The sequence below is a fragment of the Scylla paramamosain genome, chromosome 11 (assembly GCF_035594125.1).
Source record: "Scylla paramamosain isolate STU-SP2022 chromosome 11, ASM3559412v1, whole genome shotgun sequence".
Classification (NCBI taxonomy): domain Eukaryota; kingdom Metazoa; phylum Arthropoda; class Malacostraca; order Decapoda; family Portunidae; genus Scylla; species Scylla paramamosain.
The window spans coordinates 7,551,948-7,570,991 of record NC_087161.1 but is presented as its reverse complement, the minus strand read 5'-3'; the positions used below and the strand labels follow the sequence as shown (position 1 = coordinate 7,570,991).

At 38.4% G+C, this 19,044-nt stretch overlaps 1 protein-coding gene across 1 annotated transcript; it reads right to left on the bottom strand.

Moving 5' to 3' along the window:
- Window positions 1-859: 859 nt before the first annotated feature.
- Window positions 860-6,865, bottom strand: LOC135104655 (uncharacterized). The gene is made up of 5 exons (XM_064012187.1): window positions 6,661-6,865; window positions 5,979-6,550; window positions 5,384-5,506; window positions 3,428-3,590; window positions 860-2,691 (listed from the first exon to the last, which is right to left on the bottom strand). Exons 2-5 carry the CDS (start codon window positions 6,124-6,126, stop codon window positions 2,319-2,321), a joined length of 807 nt encoding a protein of 268 aa, XP_063868257.1. The 5' UTR covers window positions 6,127-6,550; window positions 6,661-6,865; the 3' UTR covers window positions 860-2,318.
- Between the last annotated feature and the right edge of the window lie 12,179 nt (window positions 6,866-19,044).

The following is a 19,044-nucleotide window of genomic DNA, read 5'->3' as shown; positions in this document are numbered from 1 at the left end:
GATGTCTGGAGTGTTGGTAGCGTGGAGGACCGGAGTGAGGCGGTGATTCTGGTAGCTTGGAGGTCGTGGGTAGCTGGTTGATATATGATGTGTGCGAATAAAAGACACGATGACGAGAGTTATTGATTTAATAATAGGTAGATAGTACACACTTGATTCTAGATGAAACTGTAGCGTGACGATTGATTGTACTCTCTCTCTCTGAAGTGATATGATTTATAACTGAGCAGCATCTCTCACTGCTGACTGTGATTGAGAGGAACTGAGTGAGAGACTATGACTGACTGCTCGTGACTGGGTGACTGAGTGACTCCGACTCTGACTGGGAATGAACTCGAATTGAGAGCTCGCTACATGCGGGCTGTATTTATTTGAGCTAAGTGGATCGCAGGTAATTATCCCTACGGACTGGAAATGGGTGTGGAATTCCCTTGAGAGGTAGAGAAGGGGGACGAGTGCAGGTGTTATCCCTAAGGACTGGAAGTGGGTGTGAAATTCCTTTGAGGTAGAGAAGGAGGAGAAAGGACCTGGAAGGAAGACGAACATATGTATGCAGGAGTTACCCCTAAGGACTGGAAGCGGGTGTGAAATTTCCTTGAGAGGTAGAGAAAGGACAGGCTGGCCATGGTACATGTGGGATGAATATATGAAATAGTGAAATATACATATATATAATAATAGTAATTGATGAGACTGATACATAATGAGTAAGTCATTTTTCACATATTACACAACATCATAACAAAAACCAACAAAATACCCTAACATCAACACATCATAATAAAAAAATAAATAAATAAATAAAAAAAATACTCCTACCTACAATACCTATCAATATGAGCTGCGACAGACTGCACTGCAAACTTTTAAGCTCTACTTACGACCAGCAATCTGGTGAGCTGAGCCATCTTGCTCCTTGTCTCGCCCTGGTCTGGCCTTCTCAGATCCAGGACTCCTCTCTCCGAGTTCTAGTGGCTTTCTTCCGTTTTCCTAGCGCCTAGTTGCTGCCTGTATCTCGCCATTTACGACGTTCTCGCCCAGAACTGTTATCATTACCATTATGGCTCATTTTAGTAGCCTCTTCACGTATGACCCATTTCCTTTCTCCCTCATAATCTGATGGTTGAGTTATAGATATTTGGCTCTTTTTCTTGAGATATCTGTTATTCATACGTTAATCTATTAGTCAGCTGATCATCCTCTGGGCCGTATTGTTGGTCACGTCAACATCCCCTGATCGTCTTCAGTTTTGGTATTTCTTAGTCCTCTGATAACTTCGGGGTATGGGAGTTTGTTCTAGAAGCTTCTCTCTCTTTCTTTTGCTTCTCTTAATCTTGGCATTTACTTCTGTATCTCTTGTTCGTCTTTGTCTTTTGCTGTCTTCTGCTCCATTATCTTGGTTTCTCGGCCTGCAATATCTTCTATTTGTCTTGATATTTGTTCATGTATCTCATGTTCGTCTCAGTCTCTTGCCGTCTTCTGCTTCACTATCTTGCTTCCTCGTCCTGCGATATTTTCTCTTTGTCTTGTATTTGGTTGTATATCTCTTATTCTCATTTGTCTTTTACCGTCTTCTGCTTCTCTGTCTATTAGTCATTGGAAACTTCTGGGCCTGGATATTGTTGTTGTTCTCGGTACCTTCTCTTGAATCATCGGTTTGCGATATGTACTGGTAATCTTGCTACTTGCTCTTGTATCTCCCTTTGACTGTCTTGTGCTCTTGCCGGCTTCTTCCCACGTTATCTTCTGATTTCTGTCTATTCCCTCCTTTCTTCTGTTATTATGCTTCTTTTCCTACGTCTACTTCTGTTCTTGTGCCTTCTTAGATATTATTCTTATTTTTCTGCTTCTGCGTCGTCTTGGTTCACAGCAACTATACTGGTCACGAATTTTGGCGCAGAAATGTTTCTAAATGAAGACTTGCGGACATGGTAAGTCACTGGGCAATATTCTTATCTGCTGATTAACCTACGTATTCAATTGCTGTTTTCAAATGTGCAACAGACTTTTGTATTCGTTTCAAATCTCTTGTTAAGCACTTGTAAGATACGGCATTTTTTTGTGTCTGCATAATTTATATGACCTTACAAGTAATAGTTATCTTATCTAAGATGATTTGTAACTATACTAAGTAGATGGGCATTAATGAAGCGTGATCGTTGCGCCCGGAATGTTCGCGTCTTATCTAACGTCACTGGCATACTGGACGTGGTTCATTATCGTATCAATGTGTTCAGTGAACGCATCGGGCTTTTTCTTGTCGCTGGGTATTAAGTCACTATATGACGTTTTACAATCAGTATTTTAGAATGCTCGCTTTATAGTTTCGATTGATGTATTGAATGTATCAAATGTTTCAAGTAGGAGTGTACCTCGCCCTCCCCCCAACTCACATGCATTACCATAATCGCAAAAACTATCACTGTTGTTGCATTGGGTGTCTCGTTACCTTCAAAAGGCTTGATGAGCGACAGGTATTCAGGAGGAGGTCGAGGTTTGGAAGACAAGATGACCATATTCTCATCGATGTACACTCGACAGAAATCCACCACGGTTGCCCTTTCAGACGTGAGGGTGAGGTCCATGGAGAAGTCTGCCTCTTCGTGCTGCAGGGTGCCCACGATGCCCGTCCAGTTGCCTCCGTTCCCTTCCAGGCCCCATTGACAGTCCTCGGGCTCCATCACTTCGTACCTTTAAATAGCAATCATAAAGACTCCCACTTCGAGAGAAATTGTGGAACTGAACGAAATGACTAACTTGACCAGGGGAGTGTCCAGACTTTTTTTTGCTCACCAGAAATGAAATGTCAGATAATACTAACCAAAAACAAGTTGTATATAGATATATCTGTACCGATCGCTATATTCCTTGGCATTCAATTTTAGACACCGGCGGGTGACGATTGCCGAATTGGCCGCGTGATGGCTTGACTGTGGTCATACTGATCATATTATCAATGCACCAGATTTCTTTATGTCTTGTGATACTTTTGAAAAGAGAGATAGTTGTGGGCTGGCGTTATGTTGCATAGAAGGATAAAAATTAAATTAACCTCCATATGTGTTAATGTATGTAAACAACATTTTTACTCATTGTAAAGAGACAAAAAAACACGACAAACGAAGCCTTCTTAGTAGATTTCTATACATGCAGTGTATACATAGATATACAGACATCACAAAACAGTGCGGAAAAAAGAAAAAAAAATTGTATCTGTAGAAATTTTATTACTCATTATCAGTCCACCTTTCATTTCTGGAGATATTCATGATGGGTGAAAAATGACAACCGGGACACTGTGATGCCATTCTGTTCTCTCTCTCTCTCTCTCTCTCTCTCTCTCTCTCTCTCTCTCTCTCTCTCTCTCTCTCTCTCTCTCTCTCTCTCTTTTCGATGAAAGAAAAAAAAAAAACTAGGTATCAATTACGTGAAGTTGAGATGCTGAGCGAGAACAGTAATCATGCGAGTGTTGAGGGAGTCCCTGAAGCGAAGCGTTGGGTTAGCGCCCTGCATCCTCTCGTAGCTGATGTAGGGGAAGTACTCCATGGCCACCACCTTGAACCTGTGGCCGCTGAAGCCTTCATTGTGTTCTGCGCTCAAGATATATGATCAAATTCTTATGAATTGTTATTTGAGCAAACACCGCTTTCGATTTGCGAAATATTTGAAGCATTATCACAAGACAGCATTTATAATTATGATAATCTCTCTGGATGCTACATATGTCACTTCTGTTTGTGTGTGTGTGTGTGTGTGTGTGTGTGTGTGTGTGTGTGTATTGTAAAGCATGCCCTAGTTGGCCTAAACCCTCAGAAGGCTTATGGAGCTGATGGTGTCCTTCATATTGTTCTTCGAAACTGTGCCTCCGTGCTCGTACCTTGCCTAGTCAAACTCTTTCAACTCCATCTGTCAGTATCTAACTTTCCTTCTCGCTGGAAATTTGCCTACATTCAGCCTGTTCCTAAAAAGGGTGACCGTCCTAATCCCTCAAACTACCATCCTATTGCTTTAATTTCCTGCCTATCTAAAGTTTCTAAATCTATCCTCAACAGGAAGATTCTTAAACATCTATCACTTCACAACCTTCTATCTGATCGCCAGTATGGGTTCTGTCAAGGCCGTTCTACTGGTGATCTTGCTTCCCTAACAGAGTCTTGGTCATACTCTTTTAAGGATTTCGGTGAAACTTTTGCTGTTGTCTTAGACATATCAAAGCTCTTGATAGAGTCTGGCACAAAGCTTTGGTATCCAAACTACCCTCAAACGGCTTCTACCGTTCTCTCTGTAACTTCATCTCAAGTTTCCTTTCTGACCGTCCTATTGCTGTTGTGATAGATGGGCACTGTTCTCCTAAATCTATTAACAGTGGTGTTCATCAGGGGTTCTGTTCTGTCACTCACTCTCTTCCTATTATTCATCAATGATCTTTTAAACCAAACTTCTTGTCCTATCCACTCCTGCGCTGATGATACCACCCTGCACTTTCCACGTCCTTTCCTAGACGTTCATCCCTTCAGGAATTAAATTCACTTTGGGAAGACACAGAACGCCTGACTTCGGATCTCTCCAAAATTTCTGATTGGGCAGAGCAAATTTAATATTGTTCAATGCCTCAAAAACTCAATTCCTCCATCTATCAACTCGACACAACCTTCCAGACAACTATCCCCTCTTCTTCAGTGATACTCAACTGTCCCCCTCTTTTACTTAACATCCTCTGTCTGTCCTTTATTTATAATCTCATCTCTAGCTATAGCAGCTTCTATGAGGTTAGGTGATCTGAGTCGTTTCCGCCAATTTTTCTCACCCCCGCCAGCTGATAACTCTGCACAGGGACCTTATCCGCCCATGTATAGAGTATACTTCACATGTATGGGGGGACTTCCACTCATACCGCAACTTTAGACAGGATGATATCAAAAGTTTTTCTTCTTATCAACTCCTTTCCTCTAACTGACTGTCTTCAGTCTCTTTCTCATCGCCTCAATGTTGCATCTCTTGCTACCTTCTATTGCCATTTGCACGCTAACTCCTCTTCTGCTAACTGATCTTGCCAACTGCATGCCTTCCGTCCTCCTGCGGCCTCGCTGCACAAGACTTTCTTCCTTCTCTCATCCCTATTCTGTCCACCTCTCTAATGTAAGAGTTAACCAGTATTCTCAATCGTTCATCCCTTTTTATAGTAAACTGAAAATCCGTGCCTGCTTCTGTATTTCTTCTTTTCTATGACTTGAACTCTTTCAAGAGGGAGGTTTCAAGACACTTTTCCTTCAAATTTCGATCATTCTTTTGACCTCTCTTTTGGGACAGGCGCCTAAGTGGGATTTTTTCTGGTTTTGTTTCCCTTGGCCAGTGATCCTTCAACATAAAAAAAAAAAGATACCTGGAAGCAAAACTTGTCTTCCGGTCATCATGGAGTACTCGCCGCGGCGTCGCAGTTGCTGCACTCCAGCGCGGCTTCTGTTGCAGTACAAACAGCGCTGGTAGATCTCCACACCATCATTCCCTTGATGTCAAGAGTGGAAAAAAACAAAGCGTAACTGTTTTCTGGATACAATGAAGGGGAAATGTGACTTCACACACACACACACACACACACACACACACATACACTTATATATATATATATATATATATATATATATATATATATATATATATATATATATATATATATATATATATATATATATATATATATATATATATATATATATATATATATATATATATATATATATATATATATATATATATATATATATATATATATATATATATATTTTTTTTTTTTTTTTTTTTTTTTCTTTTTTTTTTTTTCACCTTTAAAGAACAAACGTCAGATCTAACTACTGGCACTCCACAAAAGTAACATTTTGTGAGCGATTCTTTGTGATCATAAAAGTAACTTGCATATGTATTTCATATTTCCATTAATGGACAAGAAAATGTCAGTTTGCAGGCTCTTGTGTCTTTACCTGTGGCGGCAACGCCAGGATTGTTGGGCGGCAGAGCGACATACAACGCGTGGCGGGTGTTACGCAAGGCGTTGTAGTTTAAGAACGTGTCCAGATCTTGCATATTTCCTACAAATACCAGACGCGTCTCAGGGTGCTGCCACATCATCGCCCAGGACAAGAACCTGAGAGCAAAAATCGTTGCTTTGAGCTATTTTTCTTATTATTTATATTGTCGACGGTACCACACGAGAATAATGGAAAGAAAAGTATTTTCAGATTTGTCATATAATCAGGATGAAAATTTAAAACTTCACTAGAGTTCGATGCTGAGTGTTTGAAATTATTTCGAGTTCTGCAGAATATCAATAAGAATGCACGTTTAGCCTCACTCGTTGATGAGCGTGGCATTGGTGATGATATTGTCCACAACAATGACCCTGCACTTTGCTTTACTCTGCTTCCACACTTCTGGAAACCCTCGGGAATGGAGTTCCCTCCAGCGACCTGCCACATTTGTTGAGCGCTGGTGCGCTGAGTAACCCAGTGAATTCATCTCGGTGACAGCTGCTGCTCCCATTTCCTTAAAGAAACTTGATAAATTCAGATGTTAATATGAATTCAGTTACTGCAAAATGACAAATTCTGATTTTTCATGCAGTGACAGAGAGAGAGAGAGAGAGAGAGAGAGAGAGAGACTCACTTGTTACGGAATGACATAACAGGAGACAGGCGATGGGCAGCAGCCAGCAGCAGGTCACACCTCTCCAGGCTGCCCCTCACCAGTTCACCTGCCCTCGCCAGCAGGGGTCCGGCAGAATCACCAAGCAGGTCTCGGCTGTTCCTGTTCCTTAATCCGCGGCACTCCCTGACGTTGATACAGACCAAAACAATGGCGATACCCAGTGTCTTCATGGCTATCGGAAGGAGGAAACTAACATTTTAGAGACATCAATGAACAACATTAATAATAATAATAATAATAATAATAATAATAATAATAATAATAATGATAATAATAATAATAATAATAATAATAATGATGATGATGATGATGATGATGATGATGATGATGATGATGATGATGATGATGATGATGATAATAATAATAATAATAATAATAACAATAATAATAACAATAATAATAATAATAATAATAATAATAATAATAATATTATTATTATTATTAATTATTAATAATAATAATAATAATAATAATAATAATAATAATGATAATAATAATAACTAATAATAATAATAATAATAATAATAATAATAATAATATTATTATTATTATTATTATTATTATTATTATTATTATTATTATTATTATTGTTATTATTATCATTATTATTATTATTATTATTATTATTATTATTATTATTATTGTTATTTTTATTATTATTATTATTATTATTATTATTATTATTATTATTATTATTATTATCATTATTATTATTATTAGTAGTAGTAGTAGTATTATTAGTATTAGTATTATCATTATTTTTGTTATAGACTATTTAAGAAAATATGTGACTTAGGATCCACTTTCAGTTATTCCTTCCGTCTGTGTGTCTTCTGTGTTCCACCTTGCTGATATTGATAGTCAAGTTATTGGGCAAATTAAATGAAAAGAATAAAAACTGTAATTAAAAAATATTAGAACCTGGCTCTTTTACTGGCTATATTCTTGAAGGGAAACAAGAATAATCAGGCTAAAATAGATGTACCACTGGAGACAAGAATTCTTACACACCTCCGATGTTCCTCAGCCACATTTCACCTGGTAACATTGACTTTTGTTCAGATGTACGATATTCTCTGTTCCCTCAGTTAATTTTCCCTTGAGTTAAAGGACAGGAGGGCAAGAGAGAGAGAGAGAGAGAGAGAGAGAGAGAGAGAGAGAGAGAGAGAGAGAGAGAGAGAGAGAGAGAGATGGGCGGAGGGGAGGAGGCTGGGAACGAAAACTATGTAAGTTTCTTGATCATTGAACATAAATTTCAAAAAGTACATCATATAAAGCTTGTCAAATAGAAAATTACATCTCAATCTTCACAGAATATTGCTTCAAGATAATTTGATAGCTACAAGAATGCCAAGGGAAAATGAAGCGAGGGAACAGAAGTTATCGTACATCTGGACAGGAAACAGTGTTACCAGAGGAAATCTGGCAGAGGCAAATCGGAAGTGTCCAAGAACAATTCTTGTCTTCAGTAGTACGTACGTCAGAAATTAGCGAAGAGTTTCTATTGTGACACAAGGTTGTGAAAAAAAAAAATACGAATAACTTGCTTGGTGTTTTCACTGCGAACACGAAGACAACCCTGAAGGGACGAGTAACCCTTAAAAGAAGAAAAAAGAACTCGAGTGGTTTAAGATCTGCTACCGTTTCTCCTGGACGAGGGCAAAGTAAGATTAGTCTCTTTTATCGCTCTTCATAATCCCCGTGAAGAAATATTTGGCGGAGATAGTATAAACGAAACACTCCACACTTAAGAAAATAAATAAAGAAACAAAACAACTGAGTAATGTTTGACTATCGACCAATATCTTCACTTGCAAATAGTATATTCAAACCCCAGTCCCCTTAATTTTTATTTATTTATTTATTTTTATTTTTTTTGTGTGTGTTTTTTTTTTTTAAATCTGAATGAAATCTTATTTTTGTTTGTTTTGTTTTACCTTTAATTTTAACATTACTAATATTTTTATGCAGCTTCATAATCCGGCGCCATATGACATTAATTGTTGCGGCGCCGCGAAAGAAAATTTTCAGTCACCACTTCTTGCACTTCTCATAAGAAAAAAAAAAAAAAAAAAAAAATTCTGAGCGAACCTACTGCCGAACTCCAACAGCAGTATTTAAAATTTCTTTACGATCTCTGCACACCATCATGAAAATATATAAATGACTAAATAAATAAACAAATAAATAAATTAATTAATCAAATAAACAAATGGATAAATAAATACGCAGCACCAGGGATTGCCTTCCGAAATATCGTGCCCACACCTGACTGGGCCCGTATGGGCCTGTATTCAGAAACGCTGTTTTCGGAGGACACTGAGATGATTAGCCGGGTTGTCAAGAGTGTTTCTTCTGTTAATCACGTAGAAATTTTGTTAATCTGTCATTAGAGCCTTAACAATACCGGGGATTGTAAACTCGCGAATCCCATGTTAAATTGCTTGTATTCGGCTTTTATCTCCTCCCTTACTTATGGATCAATTTCTTTCATTCAAAAAGCATTTTAATCAGGAAGGATAGGAGAATAAATCCCCACTCTCTCTCTCTCTCTCTCTCTCTCTCTCTCTCTCTCTCTCTCTCTCTCTCTCTCTCTCTCTCTCTCTCTCTCTCTCTCTCTCTCTCTCTCTCTCTCTCTCTCTCTCTATATATATATATATATATATATATATATATATATGTGTGTGTGTGTGTGTGTGTGTGTGTGTGTGTGTGTAAGAGTAAAAAATAGTTTTAAAGTTCGTCGAAAAAAAAAAAAAAAAAAAAATAAGAATATTCTTTTAATATTTGCCAAAAATAAAAGTTAACTTCAATTATCATTTCAGAGGGTGCGAATTCTTTCTCTCTCATACTTTCATAAGCTGTAATAGCCCATATTTGTGTAACAGGAATGGCAACGGAGGAGATCATTTTTATATGGCAAAATCCGCTATTTTGAGATATCAAGCGGTAAGGTTTAAGAATTTAGTGTAATTTATGTAATGCAACTAGGAACTTGAAATTCACAGGATATATACTTCAGGATATATGAAAAAGCAGACAGAATCTCTTTTAGTTACTCCAATTGGTTTTGTACATATGCCTAGAGCGATTCATGATGTCACGCTTAATTAGCGATCTGGGGGAGGAAACAAGAATATTATTATATTCTCCATATTTCTGAGTAAAAACCAGTGCGCCACTGTTTAAAATAAATAAAATAATAATACAAAAAATATCTGATGCAGATACATTGATTATTTGTTGGATTTACGAAAAAAAAAATCGTAAATAAATTTGGGAAATATTAGTTATTGCTAAAAAAATTATCATTCTCTTGCTGTACGTAGAGAGAGAACCGTAGATTTTCACAGGAGATTAAAGAAAATGGGATACTTCAGAAAAAATATGGGAAAAAAGGGAAAAAGTCATCGTACCTATACCGCGGCGAGTAAAACCGTAGAAATTCATGACGGGACGCGTCACTGCATAACACAAAAAAAAAAATATATATCACAAAGTTTTGTATACCAAAAAAGCGGAAAAAAAATGTAGAAAAATATGAGAAAGAAAAAAAAAATTTTTCAGGTCCCCATCTTACAACCCCCCCTTTAAAACCTTGTGTAAGCTGAGCTATAGTCCTTTGAATGTAGTGGAAGTGTGGTTCAGAAGTGTTTTAGAATACGTGCCTTACTTAGACTGGTGGAAATAATTTTGGTTTTTGACACGTTTCACCGGGTAGCATGTTACGAGGAGCACCATTTTTTTTTTTTTATTTTGTGTGTGTGTGTGTGTGTGTGTGTGTGTGTGTGTGTGTGTGTGTGCGTGTGTGTGTGTGTGTGTGTGTGTGTGTGTGTGTGTGTGTGTGTGTGTGTGTGTGTGTGTGTGTGTGTGTGTGTGTTAGAGGGTCACTGGCCAAGAGCAACAAAATTATGAGGAAAAAAATTAAGTGCCAGTTCCTAAGACTGCCTTGAAAGAACTCAAGCCATAGGAAGAAAGAAATACAGAAGAAGGTAGGAAATTCCAGAGTTTACCAATGTTATCTTATCGCATTTACCGTACGTGTTAAAGTTCATGTCTTTTCGCTTGCTTCATGTTGCTTTGTCCTGCCCGAATGACTTCTCTGCCCTCTTTTTTTTTTTTTTTATGTAAGAGGCCACTGGCCAATGGCAACAAAAATTCTGAACAAAAAAATACCTACTTAAATGTCAGTTCTCAAAATCAATTGCAAATAGAATGATCAAATAGCAGAGGATAAGTGTCCTGAAACCTCCCTCTTGAAAAAGCTCAAGTCAAAGGAAGGAAAAATTACAGAAGCAGGCGGTGAGTTCCAGAGTTTACCAGAGAAAGAAGGGATGAATGAGTGAGAGGCTGCAGGATAAGGGGAGGTATGCAGTTAGCAAAGTTGGAAGAGCAGTTAGCATGAAAATAGCAGTAGAAGATAACAAGAGATACAATGTTACGGCGATGAGAGAGAGAGAGAGGCTGAAGACAATTAGAAGAGAAGAGTTGATAAGACGAAATGCTTTTGATTCCACCTTGTCTAAAAGGGCAGTATGAGTAGAATCCCGCCCCCTCCACCCCCTAATCCATACATGTGAAGCATACTCCATACATGGACGGATAAGGCCTCTGTACAGAGTTAGCAGCTGAGGGGTGAAAAAAAAAAAAAAGTGGCGGAGACGACTCAAAACGCCTAACTTCATAGAAACTGTTTTTGCTAGAGATGAGATGTGAAATTTCCAGTTTAGATTATATGTAAAGGACAGAATGAGGACGCTCAGTGTTGATGAGGGGGGGGGGGCAGTTGAGTGTCAATGAAGAAGAGGGGATAATTATTTAAAAGATTGTGTTGAGTTGATAGATAGAGGAATTGCGTTTTTGAGGCATTGAACAATACTAAGCTTGCTCTGTCCCAATCATAATTTTTAGAGAGATCAGAAATCAGGCGTTCTGTGGCTTCTCTGCGTGAGCTCTTTACTTCCTGAAGGGTTGGATGTCTATCAAAAGATATGGAAAAGTGCAGGGTGGTATCATCAGCGTAGCAGTGGATAGGACAAGAAGTTTGGTTTAGAAGATCATTGATGAATAATATGAAGAGAGTGAGAGTGGGTGGCAGGCCAGAACCCTGAGGAGCACCGCTGTCAATAGCTTTAGGAGAAGAACAGTGACCGTCTACCACAGCAGCAATCGGTCAGAAAGGAAACTTGAGATGAAGTTACAGAGAGAAAGATAGAAGCTGTAGGAGGGTAGTTTAGAAATCAAAGCTTTGTGTCAGACTTTATCAAGAGCTTTTGATATGTCTAAGGCAACAGCGAAATTTTCACCAAAATCCCTATAAGAGGATGGAGAGTCAAATGATGTCCAGTAGAGCGGCTCCTCCGCACCAGTATGCGAGTGCTTTATTTATTTATTTGCTTTGTCTTGTTAGTGTGTACTGCAATGGTACCCAAGCTTCTTGTGTGTGTCTGGAACCAGAGATGTGTGATGACCCTAAGTTTCCAGTGTGGTGGTCTAGTGTATCACAGTCCAGTCTCTTCCATGATATTCTCCATGGACTAGTCAACCCGAAAGGTATAAAGAAACTGCCCTTGAGTAGGTGCTATTTAATTAGTTAATTACTATGGAAAACAATATCGCAGCGTGTGGTGTGGTCAGACCAAGACTGCTCGCCGTGACGAGTGGGCCGCCCGGCAGGTGGTCTCGGGGCAAGTGAAAAAAAAATGCTATTTTAACTACTTATATTAGGCTGCATAACAATGAAGTTTCCTCGGTGCGTCCATCAGGTACATTTATCAAGTCTTTCAGCTATTTTCTCAATAATCATACAGTAATTGAACATTTTCATCTAAAAGTATATATATATATATATATATATATATATATATATATATATATATATATATATATATATATATATATATATATATATATATATATATATATATATATATATATATATATATATATATATATATATATATATATATATATATATATATATATATATATATATATATATTCTCTTTTAAGCAGACGAGATTGAAAGCAAGGGCAATCTCAACATTGTTTAATAATTTATTTATTTTTTATTTATTTTTTTTTTCTATTTGTGTAGTCAACTCTCTTTTCGCGAGTGGATGTGCTCTGAGGAGCTGTCCGCTCGCAAAAAAGAGTTAATTTGACAAATAGAAAAAAAAACCGAAAACTAAACAATGCTGCGGTTGACTTTGCTTTCAACTTCGTCTGCTTAAAAGAAAATATCCTTCCTGGCTATATCATTATATACGAAGGTGAAAAACCCAATACAAATTTAGCAGAAGTCGGAGGTTTATTGTTTGGATCGAGGACGCTGTATTAGACTCACACATTTACGTTTTATCTTGCATCTGTAGACACGCAAGGTAATGGTAAATGTTGATGTCTTTCGCTGAAAAGCAGCACAGGAATGGAACAGCAGGTGCTCCACCATTACTGGCGTGAAAGACGCCTTCACAAAGCAGACGCCGCACCCACCGACGCACGGTGGTCGGGCTCCTCCCCGCCCGCCTCGCTATGGACCGGAAGGACATTCCCTTTGCCCACAAACACATGTACCACAATCGTTCATTGGAGCAAGTTTCTGCACAACTGTGATAATTGTTCATGTTTTTTCTTCTTGAGTCTGCATAAACAAATCCAATTGTGGTTGAATTTAAACAACGTTCCAGCTATAAATATACTATATTTCATTAATTTGCATGCATTAGAATAACATACTTATCACATTTCCTGAAAACATCACTGTCACAGTATCACACACACACACACACACACACACACACACACACACACACACACACACACACACACACACAGACACACACACACATAACGCACTCGTAATTATCATTATTTTAATTTACCTTAGACTATAAAGGATTTTGTCCAATTTTTCTATACTGTAATTATTTCAACGTGTCTGCTCTTTGAAAACATACTTGTAGTCATAACCCACGTACCAATTTATTAAAGGAAAACTCAATAAAAAGATAATGGATGACTAAATCTCAGAGGAAAAGTGGAAGTATATTTAGCACGACAGGTTCCGTACGTGGCACGGCATAGTTTACTCACCAGTGAGGCAAAGGCTTGAAAAACTCCTACAGCAGCGTGGAGGAACCCGTAACTGCACCTCTTACTCCTACACACGGTTTCTTATCGGAAGAGACGTTCAGGCCAACCCAAACTGTCGTACAAGGCTGGTGATCCAAATTTGCAATTATTCATCAGTATATCTGGGAGTTGTTTCCGTAAGTCAATAGCTATGGCAATATTATGCCTCGTTATACGTAACTCCTTTGTTGGCAAGTTGGTAAGCTTGGCTAATTCTTATATAGTCACCGGTGCATCGTTTACCTGTAAAATCTAGGAATTCAACATGCCCTTATTTCCCTTTTCAAATGAGGAGTCTATATGCTACATGTATGAACCAGTGTTAAGGTGGATTTTTTATTTATTTATTTACCTATTTATCATAATTACTTTTTTTCAGAGTTGCAGTTGTGAAGCTCTGACTGATTAAGGGGCCATAAGGGATTTTTGTGAGTTGTGTCAAGTAAAAATAGTTATACACATTGTGAATTTTACTGAAAATTTGTTATTATATGAGACTTCAGCAAGGAAAGTTCCATCTCGATATCTGTGAAAAACGAATAAGATTTAAAAAAAAAAAATTTTGTAAGGTAAAATTTCAGATAAAATGACGTTTATTAAACACTAAAGTCTTTCTCAATAAAGTTTTCTGTATATCTAGAAGATGTGGTCTGGACTTCGAACTAGCTACTTTTCCTCAATAAATTAACAAAATACTTATAAAATTAATTAAGTTACGCTGACAACATAACGAATAATAGTATATCTACATATTTAGTACATGTAGAAAATAGGTAATAAAAATCACCGAAAAAAAAAAAAAATCACGCAAATCGGTCGATTAATATATAAGATAATACAACGCTTACCTTTGTTCAGAGAGTAGCGCTCCCTTTAATGTGCCGCACCTGCACATGCTTGCAGGTCCTTTTACAGATTCTTGCTCCTCACCTTTCACTGGATGGGCCTGTCCGTCTTCAAGTCCTTTTCTTGGTGCTTGCATGTCTTTTCTGCGAGGGGCACCCCGTAGCACAGGCTACTGGACAAATTACCATTACTGAAGCTAGACATAGTCTGGTCAATCATGGTCAGCAATGTACTGTTCAAATAATTCCAGGTGAAACAATGACCTATCCTTTTTTAGCTTTCCTAAGGATCCTAAGAGGAGAAGTAACTCTTTTTCTAGACTCTGAAGTTCCTCCTTAATGTGTGATCAACTTATAATGTATCTCAGGTTTGTGTCATTGATACTGTACTGGGCTTTTCAGGTGGGAGGTTATGTATCAAGCTAATGACTACATGGCATTGTACTCATGGTCTTTCCCTGAATCCAGCTCATAAGGTTTCATGTACTAAAGTGTGGTGTAAGAACGTCTGCAGTGTGAAATTAGCTGCCACCATGTGTTACCTCATCTATCATACCAACATTCAAGTCCACTCTGCAGTAATATCTCAGCAGTATGTTACAGTATTGTGATAAACATCTTACAGGTAGAAGATTTAGGCCAAAGTACGAATTCCAGATATGACCATCCAAAGTGCATGGGGTAGCTAGCCAGGTGAGAATGTCAGTGCTGACTCTCTTATATTTTGTTCAAAGGCCCAATGCCATTACTTATGCCTATGACCCAGCCTTGTGATTAAGCCATGTTATTATTAAGGAAGCAAGCAATGATAGGATTTTTTCGGTGATTTAATCAACGTTGAGTTCTGTCAAAAATTAATTATTAAGATTACATATGGAAAATACCTTTAAATCGTGACTTGTGTTGTTATCAAATCCACAGATGAGCTTCGGGAGATGATTTAACAATCAAACAGAGAAAGAGACAGGGTTGAGGATGAATATGAAGACAACAAAAGTGTTCAATAGCTTTATACCAAAGAAATCAGAATCGAGAATACTGTTATATGTAAAATGTGTTCTTTCTCTGATGCTGCTTCTTCTTCTTCCTCTTATGATATTGCTTCTTCCTTCTGATGCTGCTTCTTCTTCTTCCTCTGATGCTGCTTCTTCTTCTTTTCTTGTTCTTTTTCTTCTTCCTCTTCTTCTTTTTCTTGTTCTTTTTCTTCTTCTTCTTTTTCTTGTTCTTGTTCTTGTTTTTGTTGTTGTTGTTGTTGTTGTTCTGCTCTGCCGCTTCTTCTTCCTCTGATGCTGCTTGCTCTTTTTTGCTGTTGCTTCTTCTTGTTCTTCCTCTGACAATGCTTCTTCGTTTTTTTCTTCTTTCTTCTTGATGCTGCCTCATCATAATCATCATCTTCCTCTGATGCTGTTTCTGTATCAGTCATTATTATGATTCATATATATATATATATATATATATATATATATATATATATATATATATATATATATATATATATATATATATATATATATATATATATATATATCATACATATTCCATTGTCTAGTGTTCCACGTGCTTACTGTCCTGACGTGGCCAGTCTGATCTATTTTTAGAACCTTCTCTCTTCCCTCTCTCCTCTCAAGAGATTTCCACACCTTCCTTGTATTCCTCAGCCAGTCCTTAGGGTAACACGCTCGAGAGAGGATTGGCTATAATAACGACCACCGTCTTTGGCTCAGATTTTCCTGGTTCCAGCATCTGATTGATCTAATTTCCTCTTCCACTATTGGTCAGCTTCTTCCGACCATGATCTGGAGAGTTTCACATAAAAGGGCCGGTATGCTTAGCTAGAGTTCAGAGTTCATAGAGGGTCATCACTCAGTTCAGATCAGAGAGAGAGAGAGAGAGAATCGTGACTTCCATTACTTCCCAATCTGTCTCGATATAACATGTGTACATTTCTGTTCATCATTAAATCATGAAAGAACATCTGTCTATTGTGTTACCTTCACTCGCACAAATCTAACCACAAGATCAACGAATACCCACGAACCTCCAACTCTAACTCCACGCTACCAATATATTTTCATCGGAGTATCAACGCGCTACCATCACCTGTGTTGCTAACATCACCTCCAGTCACCCAGTAAGTCTATCAACCAGTGAACTAGTGGCAGTGAAATCCATCTAGTACAAAGTGGTGGCCAGTGGTATCCAGGTAAACCTGGATACCACTGGTTCCTGATTTATCACGGTGGTGATAAATCAGAATGAGTGGTGACAGCCTCCTAGAACATTTCTTCTTTTCTGATGCTGCTTCTTCTTCCTCTGCTTTTTCCTCTTCCTCTTAATCTTCTTCCGATGATGATGATGATGATGATGATGATGATAATGCTGCTGCTTCTTCTTCTGATGCTTGTTCTAGTTGATTCTTGTATTGTTGTTGGTAGTGTGTGGGCACTGGTGCTAAGACAACAGCTGGATAGAACTCCGTTTAATTTGGCTGCTTATTGGCTATCGGGTGCTGTAAGATTCTCAAATTTAGTGTCAGGAAGTGCGTAAGAGATGCAGGGACCTAGAGGTTTATGCACGGATACGTAGACTTTGGGGACTTAGTCAAAATAAACGAATGAAAATCAAGGTGACTGTTTTAAACTTCACCTTCGATCCGAAAACTAAAATCTGCTGAAAAACAATAGATCCCTAGCAACCCCGTACCATCGTCTCCACCTGACCCAAATGGTGCACCGAAGCAGCTGATCATGGCTGAATATACTGATGGTGCCACAGTTCGGGCTCCAACAACAAATGAGAACGAGAAATGAAGTCATGCTCAGTTAAAACAAGCCTTGACTACGATCATAAGCGAGTTTAAAGATGATTAACCATCTAATAGAGTCCTACTGGACGAGCTTCGAAATTTTAAAGAAGCAATGGCAGAAATGACAACACTACAAAAAGAAGTGCAGACTCTATCTGACAGAATAAATTATGCCTGTCAGATTATTGACTTACAACAGCTATTTCTGGAGTCTCTAGGAGTTTAGATAGTAAAGAGAAACCTTGTAATAACTGGACTGTCAGAGGACGAGGATGAACTGGGAACAGCAGACAACGAAAAGATACAGAACGTGATACAGGCGGCTGGCGCTACAAAAGCAGTGGGTCAAAGCACCTTAAAGTGAAGCGACTGGATCAGCAGAATGGAAGGAAAATGAGACTAATTCTCGTTACTTTGAAAGACCAGAATCAAATAGACAGAATCCTGGGAAAAAGCTAAGAATCTGAGGAATGTTCAAGGACTTATGTCACAAGTCTACATTAAGAAAGATGTCCACCCTGCAGTCAGGAGAAAACCTGTGTGTCTGCGGAGGGAGCGAGAGGAAAGAGAAAAAGCAGAAAACGTGGGAGTGAACGTAATCTATGATTGGAAAAACCGTATACTAATTAGAGATGGAGCTGTCCTTAGCAGGTTCACTCGTTTATTTCTAAATCCTAACAAGAAATGAAAATTAAATCTGTTCCTGGAACATTTCCTGTCTTAAAGGTAAATTGCAGAAACCAGATATACTGAAATTCATCTTCGATTATGACATTGTATGGATGTTGGAGGCAAGAAGGTATTTCAACCTCGAAGTACTGGGATTCGTTGCTTACCATAATGTTTTTAAGCGTGGCCAAGACAGAGAAGTGGTGATGCTTGTCAACAACAGAATTCAAAAGAACATCACCAATGTCGACACAGATGTAGAGAACCAGATATGGGTGGAGCTGTCGTGTATACCAAAAATAAAGTTAGAATAAGTATACACATCACCTGGCGACTCACCTTACTTCAGGGACATGCATTATGGTGCCCTCACTCAGCGCACTCTGGAGACTGAGGGCACCATTGCAATGGGCGAATTTTAATGCACTGGTTGGTACCCCACGCCTCGAAGATGAGAGCGGCATCTCCTATGAATATCGAGGGATAAAGAATGACAACAACATTCACGGAAGGACACTGATCAACATTTTGCACAGCAATGCCTTGGTAGGCGCCAATCACCTTCACCACAGCGGCAGACAACCTGGCAGTAATCTTTGGTTTATGACACGCCACGTGTGGATATCGGAAATTGTTCTGTGTTCTGCGAAGAGAGAATGCATACACTTGATTAGGAGTGTGGAGACACAGCAAGACTTTCGCGGTTCCCACCACGCACCGCTCTGTGTCGTCCTGGCGACTGAGAAAGGAAGAGCAACATCACCATCACAGCTGCTGCAAAGGGCGTCATCTCTAGGTTAATCGCATCACGAATCCTTCGGACCACAACTAAAACAGAGGAGTGCATTCTACAAGTCTCTAGACTTAGAAAGAATAGTGGGCGCGTTG

Excerpts from the sequence above, each read along its gene's own strand:
- LOC135104655 (XM_064012187.1), bottom strand. The coding sequence starts at position 6,126 with ATGATGTGGCAGCACCCTGAGACGCGTCTGGTATTTGTAGGAAATATG. Across the intron at positions 5,507-5,978 it reads TCCTGGCGTTGCCGCCACAG|GGAATGATGGTGTGGAGATC; the intron begins GTAAAGACACAA and ends CTTGACATCAAG. Across the intron at positions 2,692-3,427 it reads GCTCAGCATCTCAACTTCAC|GTACGAAGTGATGGAGCCCG; the intron begins GTAATTGATACC and ends TGCTATTTAAAG.